Genomic DNA, 11,364 nt, shown 5'->3' on the forward strand with positions numbered 1-11,364 from the left:
TAAATGATCAAATGAAAGCAAAAACCAATGAGAAAAATATTTATTTCTGAATATCACAACCCATTTTCTTGGCAAATAATGAAGTTAAGTTCACAACAAAACAGCATTTTAATGGCTGTGACTTCAGAGAAACGAAAGCAAAAGTTGTAGATTGATCTTTTCTTTATTACTGATTTGTAAATTGATAAAAAAAAAAAAAAAAACTTACTAGATTTACAATTTAATCAGTGTAGTAAAAGAGCTGCAAATTAGACTGCAGGTTACAACATCTGTCGTTTCTTCAGCCCTTAATGTCCGAAAGAGCTGTTGGTTGGGCTCAAGGACGGATCAACGATGGCCCAGTGGGACCCCAAAGAGGTGAGGCCTCCGCTCACATGGCCGCTGATGAAGATCAGCTCGGCCTCTGGGTGCTCCGGGTACATGTTGAAGGATGTGCCAGACGGCTGACCCACATACAGGGAGCGGCCCCGGTTGGTTGTGAAGACGATGGACTGCAGGTAGGAAGAATACTTCCCCGAAATCTGGATGATGGCTTCCCCGTCATACAGCTCAATTTCCTGGGTGTCCCCATATGTGTAGCCAACACCAGAGGACCAGATGTATCCGTACCGGAACTGGATGCTGGAAAATAAGAGAAATAATGTGAATAAAAGGTGGCAAAACTTTTTTGTTGTAATAAGAAATAGTATATCCAAAACACGTCTTGCTAACTTACCCTCGGATGTAGCTATTATAGTTTTCCCAAACTCTCACAGCAGTGATCCTTCCCTGACCGGTGATCGCGTAGGAGTTCCCACCTCCCGACCCAACGGGTAAAGAGAAGGAGTAATGTGGCCTTACTGGAATGAGGAAGAAACAAACATGTTGCCAGTCAGGTGCAAAATGTCTTTTAAAAATATAAAACACGCACTCCAAAGTCGAAAATGTTTTCTAATTATCTCTGCAATTGATGTTTTCTCATGAGCAACATGGAGACTTACGGTCAGCCGCAGCAGAGGCAACAAGCAGAGCAAAGACGGCAACAAAAAACATTCTGTGTAAGACAAATAAAAGATTTACCATTTTACCCTTAGACTTTTCACATTGTAAATATAAGCTAACAAAGAATAATAAAAAACATTTTACCTGACTGTTTGTCTTGCTCCTAAAATCTGAAGTGTGCTTTACGTTGTCAAAAAGCAGAGTTATGTTGTGTGCGTTGTTTTCATGCTGCTTCCTTTTGTATCACGGTTTGATTATGCCTGATGTTTTCATTGGCTGCTCTGCAAACCTTAAAAAAATGCTTGAGCCTCAGGGAGGAACCTGCGGTCAGGTGGTGGAGTGTCTTATTTGTCAAAGCCAGCATGCCAGTAACCTGGAAGTTGTGCAGCACAGAAATGACATCATCATTATGCAATTATGTTTGCTATTATTATAAACTCTGCAAGTAAAATGAATACAAAGAGAGGTATGAATAAAAACAAACAGGTTTGGTTGGGTTTTGGTTTACGTATGTTCTGTTTTTCTGGACAGAGTGTCTTGAAACATGCAGTTTGTCTGTTGATTATCCTTCAACAGTTTGAGCAGATATTTTATTCTCGTGTTTCTAATTCAGCAGGTTAAATCACAGTAAACAGATTTAGTTTGGTCTCACCAGGAAGTAAACATATTGGGACTTCTGGAGAGACACAATTGTATTTTTATGAGCATCAAGGCCCTGCCCTGTAAGTTTGTTGCTTCATTGCAGCTGTGGCATGTTCCAGAACTGGAACGACAACCTTCATGGGTTCATAACATATAAACTCACTCCTTTAATACTCTCAGCGTCTTTCCTAAGGATGTTTACGTAAGAAACTTTACAGAAATCAGATCCTCAAAGGGGGAATTCATTAATGTTGATAATTAAAAAAATCATGGATACCTGGTAATAAAAAAAATAAAAAATAAAAATACACTAGCTAAACAAAATGGACAGATTTTTTTTTTTTTTTCGCAAAACACATTTTTATTTGAACTTTTTAGCTTCCACAGTTCAGTTACCTGTACATTATGTGGCAGGAAATCAGCTGGAGACCAAATTTAATTATATTGATAATATTTATGTAACACAAAACTCATACTGAATTATGACATCATTGCACCATTTTTATCAGTTACTGATCCTGTTCATTTTAAGTTTTATTGTTTAACTCTGTTGTTTATTAGTTTTCATAATTCTTTCACTGTTTATTCAGTAGTTTAGTTGATTGTGACTCAGTCAGTTTTTGATTAAAGTATTTGTGCCTATTCTGACTCTAATGCTAAATTCTTTATGTATTTTTAAAAATATTTTAGCCTGAAGAAGAAATCACTAAAACTGAAAAGTATTTGGTTATTATTTCCTGATATTAAAATTTTGCCCCAACTTGGTCATTTTGATTAAAATTACTAATTTTGTCAATATTTGCCCTGAGCTCTGCTGCCATCTTGTTCAAGGCATAGTTTCTCATGCTAGCTTTAGCTTGTTGCTCTGTTGGAGGCTCGTTAGTATACGCTGCTCCTCACTAATTTATTATTAATTAGGTATTAATTTATGGGAGTCTGTCAATAATTGTGGAATACATCATACAGAAAAACACACAGCACACTAATGTAACTATTTTCAGTGTTCAGATTTCTGATAACTTTTCTCTGTCAAGATCCCACGTCAATCCTTTTAGATAGCATCGCTATGTGCAACCTAAATTCTGTCTGCCTCGAGGTTCAAACAAACATATTCTGACTTTTATTTTGGAGTAAACTCAAAATTTCAATCTTGTAAGCTACATTTTTCAGATATTTTATGACTTAAATATATCTGTAATCAACAAACATTTTTCTAACTTTTGTTGCTTGTGTAAGTTTTTGCTAAAAAAAAAAAAAAACTATAATAAATATGGTACCTTAGTAAAAATATACTACCATTAAAATTAAAATAAATGGTCAAGTGAAAGCAAAAACTTTCTGAATTTTTATTTCTGAATCCAAACATGGTTCATTTCATGATCCATTTTCTGGATAAATACTGATTTCAAGATTAATAGCATTATTAAAGCTGTGATTTCAGAGAAACAAAAGCAGAAGTTCAAGATTAATCTTCCATTTATTATTTATAAATTAAAGAGAAAATAAATCATACTAGCATTTTAATTTAATCAAGTCAATAAAAGAGAAGCAAATTTAATTGCACATTCCTTCTGTCCTCTGTTCTTCATCTTAATGTCCAGAGGAGCTGTTGCTTGGGCTCAAAGACGGATCAACGATGGCCCAGTGGGCTCCAAAGGAGGTGAGGCCTCTGCTCCTCCGGCCGCTGATGAAGATCAGCTCGGCCTCGGGGTGGTCCGGGTACATGTTGAAGGACGTGCCAGACGGCTGACCCACAGCCAGGAAGCGGCCCCGGCTGGTTGTGAAGACGATGGACTGCAGGTAGTGGGAATACTTCCCAGAAATCTGGATGATGGCTTCTCCGTCGTGCAGCTCAAGTTCCTGAGTAGTACCGTATGTGTAGCCAACAATCGGAGACCAGATGTATCCGTACCGGAACTGGATGCTGGAGAAAAAGAGAGAAATTATGTGAATAAATGGCGGCAAAACTGTTTTACGTATAAAAATACGTCTTGCTAACTTACCCTCGGATGTAACCAGAATAATATTCCCAAACTCTCACAGCGGTGATCCTTCCCTCTCCGGTGATCACGTAGGAGCTCCCACTTCCTGACCCAACGGGTGAGGAGAACGAGTAGTGTGGCCTGACTGGAGTGGGAAAAAACAAACATGTTACTTTAAAATATCTTTTAAAAATATAAAACAGATCCTCAGAAGATATGCTAATCTCTAAAACTGGTGTTTTAACCTGAGACTACATGAGTTACATGGAGACTTACGATCGGCCGCAGCGGAAGCCACAAGCAGAACAAAGATGGCAACCAAAAGCATTCTGCATGAAAAGAAGGGCTACAGTTTAATCCTCATCAATTCTCCTGTGTTACTATAAAATAATAATAAAAAAACACATTTTAAAACAATTTACCTGACTGGTTCTCTTGTTTCTAAAATCCCAACGGTGTCTCAAGCCGTAAAAAGTCTGAGCTATGTTCTCTGTGTGTCGTTTGCATGTTGCGCTCTTCCTTTTGTACCACAGGTCGATTACATTTCATGTTACCATTGGTTGTTCTGTCAACCTTAAAAGGGAGGACCCTGCCTTTAGGAGGTGGATATTTTTGTCTGTCAAAGCCGACATGCTAGAACAGCATGCTAGTAATTTGGCTCAGTGTTTAACATCATGACTATGCAATTATTTGTTACTGTAAAGTTGATCAGTCTCTGCATGTACAGCAAGAATGATCCGTCAAAAGTTGGTTGTTCTTCATTTGCATTTACTTTTATTTTCAGTTATTCTGTTTATTTTTTCTTGCCTTTAAACATGTTGATTATCACTCAACACTTTGACTAGACGCTTTCTTTTCACACGTCTCATTCCTCAGACAAAGTTACAGTAAATGGGTTTGGTTCTGGCCAAACCAGGAAGCAAACGCATTGTGACTTCTGTGGAGTTTTTGATAATTATCGAGGAAGAAGCTTACCCTGAAACCACTGGGCATGCTTTGCAGCCGGGGCATGACCAAGACCTGACGCTACAACTTTCATGGCTTTCTCATGCACTGTTGTCATTTGAATTAATTCTCCTAAAGATGTTTTTGCAACAAACCTTCCAGAAAACAGATTTTGAAAGGGAGAGTTCATTAAAATTTAACTAACACAATCATGGGTGCCTGACTATGCAAGAAAAATGAAACTTTGAAAAACAAAATTATATGACTGATCGATTCATCAGACGTGAAGGAGGATGAGCTTTAAATTAAGTATTTTTTATTTCGCTTTGCAGTTGAGAGACTATGAAATGAGATATTTATCAGATTTTTTTAAAGTCAAACAAGTTGGGTGCTTGCTCTGTTCTTCAGCTTGAATTGTCTTTTGAATCTTCAAACCTTCACATGCAACTAATCATCAAAATTCAAGATCTTCTTCACCCAATTTATATACACAAACAATAACTACAGGTTCTATTTTTGCACTTGAAATATTAGCATCATGATACTTATCCATGGTTGTAATTTCACATCAACTTTAATAACTGGTAGTGGAGATTAGTCACGTCCATCGGCTCCTGCAGAGGAAATTCCTCTGGATACAATGAAACATGTAATGCTGTTGGTCTAGTTTCTGTCTCTGTTTTTGGCAACAAGGCAAGTTTTTATCATACAGCCAGTAAGTGTCTAATATTTAAGATGGATGGGAAGTCCTGCCTCTTTTCTATTATCGCACTGAGGGAACACTTATGGCATTTTAAGTCTTTACTGACTTACTTCACTGTATTTTGTAAAACAAATTTAAGCAAAAAATAAAAATAATTGCCTGTTATGCCTACTTCATACCTACTTCCTTTTCTTGGCTGTTAAATGAAAAACAGTGTGAGCTTAAACTGATGCATATCAGTTTATGTGTCTTTGTTTACTGTTAAATATTTTCATAAATCATGAAGAAATATAGTCATTAAGACATTTTAGTTCCTGTCTTTGGAATAGATTCATATGAAAATGACATGAATAACTCTAAGTAATAACTGAAATAAATACATTTCCTTACAGAATATGGAAACTTACCTTAACTCATATGATCTAAAATAACAGTGTCAAATTTATTTTAGAAATAAAATTGTAAAAGCAAAAATTGGAGAAAATATTCCTACTTCTGCTCATGTTATTTTTTTTATTTCAGACTATAAAAACATGCAGGTTGTACTCAGAGGAAAACAGCAGCTCAGAGGGCGTCACTTATAGCACTAAGAAAACATTAAACGCTGCATTTTGAGAACATTGTAGTGCAAATGATGTGTTATTATTTATCACCTAGTGACTTTTGATAGAAGACCGGCTTTGTAGTAATTTCTATGTGTCTCTGAACGTCCAGGTCAGATTTAGTGTCTAATCAGTAGATTCTAGTTTCATGGTCCAAAAATAGTTACTTCAGTTGTTTCTGTTCTACCCGTCTGCAGCACAAAAAGAAAAGCGCTTGTTGTGAACTCGCGTCCACTTCTTTTAGTTAGTCAAGCTGAAGGTTCAGTAATAATCTCTATGTCTGACCAGTAAACAGAAAGCTGCAAGTAAAGTGCAACAGAAAAAAGTATCTGAACTACTCTAAATGCTACCACAAAGCATTAGCGCCGTGCTAACAAAAAACAAGATTATAAACTTATACAATTACCACAATAATCTCCTACAAGACTAAAGTCAGCATGTTTAGAGAATAATATTGAATAAAGTCATAATTATATGAGAGCAAAGTCATAATGTTGCTAGAATTATGTCGTGTGAGAATTGGCACAATATGAAAATAAAGTCATAAAATTTTGAGCTTAAAGTCATAATACTATGAGACTGAAGTTTAAATATTATGAAAATTATTGTATTATTTTAACTTTATTCTCGTAAAAGTTAAAAAATAATATATCATCATAATATGATATATTATTTCATAATATATCATCATATTATGACTTCATTGTCATAATGCTATTACTTTATCCTTGTAATATGAACTTATTCTTGTAATTTTATGACTTTTTCCTCACCATTTTATTTTGTCATTTATATTTTTTCATTTTCTTAGTGTGGTCCTAATGATGCAGACTCTGGCAGTCAAAATGACCTCTGAAGGCTTCAGTCAAAGCATTAATAATCTATAACTCACATAATCTCACAACACTGACAGAACATAAAAATCTTCAAGTATCTACTGGAAATAGCAGCAAACATATTCTTGAGATCAGGTTTCTCTCAGTCTTTTTTTTTTAATCTGCTATCAGGTGTAAACCATCAGACCATCAGAGTAATAATGACTCCGTCATCCTGGCCCTGCCACAGCATCTCCCCTTCAAACGCCACCTTCCCGTGTTTCCGGGCTCTCATCAGGATCCCCACCACCTTGTCAGAGATTCGAACGTATCTGTCAAAAAGCTGGCCGAACGTGACGCGCGTCTTTCCGTCTGGATCCGGATCGGCCATAGTCCTGATCACGTAGCACATGTCGTCTATTTCACGGTGGATGTGCTGCTCGGCTCGTTTGGCCCTCTCTGCGGTCTTTGTGCCCTCCTTTGGACGACCGTAGCCCTCCTCGCCCTTCTGCAGGCGAAGCGACATTGAGTAGTCGTAGTCAAAGTATTCGCTGAAGGGGTTCAGCTTCTGGTTGACCGTGTGCTCCACCGCCCAGTTCTGCCAGCGACTCTTCAGGTTTCCAACAGCGCTGTGCTTCTTGGAAAGGGCATTGATCTTGTTGGCATCCTCAGCTTCCTTTTTGTACCTGGGAGCCACATTGGATTCAGTTATGGACAGGCAGGAACATAAAAAGACACTAAAATAATGAAGCAGTGCTCAGCAGGAAGACCTTGAGATTTTCTTCAATATTTAATATTTAAATGGGCTGTTAATGAAAAGATAACGTGAATTACACAAAAGAGGACTAGGATCATTAAAAAAATGACTTTTTCAGATTTCTGCCTTTTGATATCAGAAGATTAAAGTCAGAATTTTGACATTAAAGTCTCAGAATCTGAATTCTCAGATTGAGTAAAAAATCTGAAAAAGTCAGAATTCTGAAAAAAGTCAGATTTTTTAGATTAAAGTTAGAATTCTAAGATTAATTCTTAGAATTCTCTGATTTAATTCCGAGATTAAGTCCAGAATTATCAGACTAAAGTCAGACTTTTTAGATTATTGTCAAAATTCTGAGATTTATATAAGATGCTCAAGATTTTATGTGAGGATGTCAGATCTAAACCGACAACCTCTTTGTTTCTCACTGGATTGATTTTATGAAGCGACCTCCGTACAGTTTGTAACATTTTATAAAAACTTCTACCTCCTGAAAATGTTTCTAATTCCATTCAACACATTAGTTTCTAAGATGAGTATAATTACTTTCAATTAAGAACTGGTTTTCTGCACCAGCTGTCAAGTCAAGATGATTGGCACTAATTAAGCTAATTAAGGATGTCAAATGTCTGTCACCGAGTGAAGACAATGAGGAACAAACTGTTTTATGACACATACCAGACGGAAGTTGCAAGAGCACTTTCAGGAATGTTAAACTATCTTTAACATTCGCGAAAGCTTTCAATGTGTCGGTATTTAAAGCTTTTGTTTTCCAAAATGATAAAAGGTGGCCTACTACGTGTCGTTAAATAGATTAGGAATTGGATAGGTTTATGAGCGATACAAAACACAGACATTATGTTTATTGCACAAAATCATTCTTACATAATGAGATTTTAGTCTGGTTAGTTCTGCCTATCTGGAACTGCTTTAGGCCTCCTGACACATTAAATACAAACAGGCTGCTGCTGGCCACACCACCCAAATCAATGTTGACACTCATACATTAAAATGGCTGCAAACAGATGTGCAATTATCCAACTGTACATCTTTGAAAAGCAGAAGTGGAGCCTCCAGCACAATCAACAAGAATTCAGCGAGTGGTTTCTGGGTGGTAAGTGAACAACAAAACACCTGTCTTTTCCAGCAGCCATTGTACTCCGCATATTACTGGTCCTAATATTAAAGAAAATTCTACATTGGGTATCAGTGATAATGTGCCCAATTCATAGTGGCAGATCAAGTCTAATCAAGTCTAATTCTATGCTTTGAGCTCTGAGCTTCTCTTTATTTTTTATTTGACATAATATTTAGAATTTCTAATTGCACTTCATGAACTATTTGAAAGGTTTGTTGCCGTTTATTTTTACAAATTAAGGTTTTGTTGTTTTTGCATGTTTGACCAACCTTGTGAAGCTAACGGTGTATTTAGGTGTGCAGAGTCATCAAATAAATTTGTAATTCAGTGAAGAAAAATGTTCCAAGTCAATTCAACACTGTTTTGTATTCTGAATCGGGTCGGTATCGGCTGATACTAAATCTCAGAAAATTTGTATCAGTATCGGAAGTGGAAAAAGGTTTACAGCAGTAAAACCAGGTGTCCAAACATGCTGGAGCTCCGCTTTGGTTGCTAGGTGACGAGCTGGGTTCCACTGGGGTTGCTAAGCAACACGCAGTATGACTCAACAATCTGGAGGTTTTTGGCACAGCTCATTATCCTGACACCAAAAACATTAACTTATTGCCAAAAATTAAAAAGTGAATTTTGCATAATAGATCCAGTTTAAATGAAACACGGTGCCAGTACTCACACTGAGACTTGGGGTCTTTTTATCCTCACCGAGTCTTCGTCAGAGTCGCTTCTTTCTCCTGCTTTTGAAACCGCATCACTGTGTCTCTGAGCGTCTTGCTCATTTACGCTCTCCTTCTCTCTGTCTCCTTTGTCTTGCCCACAGCTGTGAGCATCTCCTTGCCCTCCTCCTTCCTTCCCGAGTTTCCGCTCATTCTCCACCTGCTTCCAGCTTTTCGTCAGGGAGGACACCATGTTGGAGCACTTCCTGCGGCGCGTCGGGGAGCTCTTCTTTTTCAGCAGCCGGTCAATCTCATCACCCGAAGGGAGAGATTCCCTTTTCAGCTTCTCAGCCAGGAAGCCGACACCTGAATGACAGACAAAGTAAAGTAAAGCAGTTCTACTTTTACTTGAGTACAATTTTTGGAAACTTCCAACTCTGGTAATATTAGAATATCTGATCCAATCAGGAAGGTGGCGGTACAGCACCTTAAGTTGTTTGCCAACCACCACTAAAACAGAAGAAGAAGAAGAAGAAGCCACCTGTGCTTTTCTCCTGGACGCCACTGGACACGGTCTTCACCACCTGCTTCGTTTTGATGCAAGATGGCGGATCGTTTGCGGTTTGAACGCCGTCATTGCTGGGCGCTCCCTGGGATGGAGATGTTCGAGTCTCTGAAAGTGTCTCCAGATTTGGTTGGGTTTGTGCAGAATGAGGCTTTTTGGGGGCCCATCTCTTTTTGGGTTCCCCTGGTTGGTCGTTGGACGACGGCGCCCAGCCGCTGGGCTCGCTGGCTTGCTTCTTCTCGTTTTCCGCCACCCACTGCTGCCAGCCGCTCGTCAGGCTGCACACCATGCTCACGGCGCGCAGCTTCCTAAAGCTCTTGTTGGTTGAAGGTTTCCTTTCAGAGGTTTCACCAGCCGTTTTTTCAGACATTTTTCAAATAGTAAAGATTCTGTAATTGCAATAAATAAAAATGTTTTTGCCTGAATTTCTGGAGATTTCTCTCCGTGTGTTGCTTTCTAACCTCACGCTTGCAGCTGTAGCCTCTGAAATGGACAGAGGAAACCCTAACATGACGGTGGAAAGTATTTCAGTCATCCCAGGCTTCCAACGCGCTCATCTTTCTCTGACATCGATGACCCCTGCAGGGTCATGTTTCATCACAGATAGCAGAGCTTTTAATCAGCTGTAAGCAGGGCAAAGGCGAGTCCAAATGGTCATTGAATGCTTTTTATTTAAAACATTAAAATATTTTTGACAAATTTTGAATAAAAATTGGAATTTGTGACAAAATAGATGTAAAATAAACTAGCTTGAAAACGATACCAGGGCCGGATTTACAGGGTGTGGAAACTGTTTTGGTGCTAATGAAAGTTACAGTACTTCAGTACATGATGATAACCTTGGTATCATCAGTACATGCCTAATTGTGTATTATAACAGTTATAATTATACACAATAATTATTATTACAATGTCTGAAAAATAAGCATTCATTAAAAAACTTAAAGTCTTTGGGCCTCCCTAAAATAATAAATTGGCCCAGCTTCTACCTATTTTTATTAGGAAAGTGTCATGAACTTACTAAGAAGTGGGAGGCCTTCAGAGACTTTATCTGTCTTCAAATCATTTCCTCTTTTAACTAACAAGCCAAACTTAAACGTGTTGTCACTTTGTTATACATAAAGACGTAACATCTGGTCAACATCACTATTTTGACTAAACCACCTGATTAGAAGCAAACTTTCAGGAAAGGTTTGCACCTCTGTAACTTTTGCTTCACATTAGTATTTATTTTTAAATATTAATGGTTATGTAACCCGGACTTGAACAAAAACTATCGTATCTGTTTCCCTTTTTACTTTGATTTCTTTGACGTTTGTCACCAGAGCTGGGCAGTACGGCGCCCCCTAGGGGACATGGGGGAAAAGAATATTTTGCCTTCCCTCGCAAAAGTATTGTATTCCCTCGTAATATTACGCAAAACTTATCCGTAGGGTAGAGTGCACCAAAATTGTACTCAAGTAAGAGCAGAACTATGTTTTACTTTTCATATAAGTAACAAAAACAACAAAAAAACATCAGGGAAAAGAAAATGATTCCAAAAGTTTGTTTCAATATAAAACTTCTGAAACTTTAACAAAA

General features: G+C 37.8%; 3 protein-coding genes across 3 annotated transcripts; all 3 read right to left on the bottom strand.

Annotated features, from left to right (window-relative positions):
* Positions 1-23: 23 nt before the first annotated feature.
* LOC106911132 (zymogen granule membrane protein 16-like) lies at positions 24-1,273 on the bottom strand. The gene is made up of 4 exons (XM_014977880.2): positions 1,126-1,273; positions 981-1,033; positions 716-839; positions 24-621 (listed from the first exon to the last, which is right to left on the bottom strand). Exons 2-4 carry the CDS (start codon positions 1,030-1,032, stop codon positions 288-290), a joined length of 510 nt encoding a protein of 169 aa, XP_014833366.1. The 5' UTR covers position 1,033; positions 1,126-1,273; the 3' UTR covers positions 24-287.
* Positions 1,274-1,955: 682 nt separating this feature from the next.
* LOC106911134 (zymogen granule membrane protein 16-like) lies at positions 1,956-4,219 on the bottom strand. Its single transcript, XM_014977882.2, has 4 exons — positions 4,028-4,219; positions 3,882-3,934; positions 3,627-3,750; positions 1,956-3,547 (listed from the first exon to the last, which is right to left on the bottom strand). The coding sequence occupies exons 2-4, from the start codon at positions 3,931-3,933 to the stop codon at positions 3,214-3,216; spliced, it is 510 nt and encodes a 169-aa protein (XP_014833368.2). The 5' UTR covers position 3,934; positions 4,028-4,219; the 3' UTR covers positions 1,956-3,213.
* Positions 4,220-5,752: 1,533 nt separating this feature from the next.
* abrab (actin binding Rho activating protein b) lies at positions 5,753-10,361 on the bottom strand. Its single transcript, XM_014993361.2, has 3 exons — positions 9,760-10,361; positions 9,239-9,584; positions 5,753-7,356 (listed from the first exon to the last, which is right to left on the bottom strand). The coding sequence occupies exons 1-3, from the start codon at positions 10,151-10,153 to the stop codon at positions 6,873-6,875; spliced, it is 1,224 nt and encodes a 407-aa protein (XP_014848847.1). The 5' UTR covers positions 10,154-10,361; the 3' UTR covers positions 5,753-6,872.
* Between the last annotated feature and the right edge of the window lie 1,003 nt (positions 10,362-11,364).

Source organism: Poecilia mexicana, unplaced genomic scaffold (genome assembly GCF_051168715.1).
Source record: "Poecilia mexicana isolate PSO_F unplaced genomic scaffold, ASM5116871v1 scaffold_11, whole genome shotgun sequence".
NCBI lineage: Eukaryota > Metazoa > Chordata > Actinopteri > Cyprinodontiformes > Poeciliidae > Poecilia > Poecilia mexicana.

Coding starts and splice junctions, on each gene's coding strand:
- LOC106911134 (XM_014977882.2), bottom strand. CDS start 3,933: ATGCTTTTGGTTGCCATCTTTGTTCTGCTTGTGGCTTCCGCTGCGGCC. Junction 3,751..3,881: donor GGCTTCCGCTGCGGCCGATC/GTAAGTCTCCAT, acceptor TTCCCACTCCAG/TCAGGCCACACTACTCGTTC. Junction 3,548..3,626: donor TATTCTGGTTACATCCGAGG/GTAAGTTAGCAA, acceptor CTTTTTCTCCAG/CATCCAGTTCCGGTACGGAT.
- abrab (XM_014993361.2), bottom strand. CDS start 10,153: ATGTCTGAAAAAACGGCTGGTGAAACCTCTGAAAGGAAACCTTCAACC. Junction 9,585..9,759: donor CGTCCAGGAGAAAAGCACAG/GTGGCTTCTTCT, acceptor TCTGTCATTCAG/GTGTCGGCTTCCTGGCTGAG. Junction 7,357..9,238: donor AAAAGACCCCAAGTCTCAGT/GTGAGTACTGGC, acceptor TGTGGCTCCCAG/GTACAAAAAGGAAGCTGAGG.
- LOC106911132 (XM_014977880.2), bottom strand. CDS start 1,032: ATGTTTTTTGTTGCCGTCTTTGCTCTGCTTGTTGCCTCTGCTGCGGCT. Junction 840..980: donor TGCCTCTGCTGCGGCTGACC/GTAAGTCTCCAT, acceptor TCCTCATTCCAG/TAAGGCCACATTACTCCTTC. Junction 622..715: donor TATAATAGCTACATCCGAGG/GTAAGTTAGCAA, acceptor CTTATTTTCCAG/CATCCAGTTCCGGTACGGAT.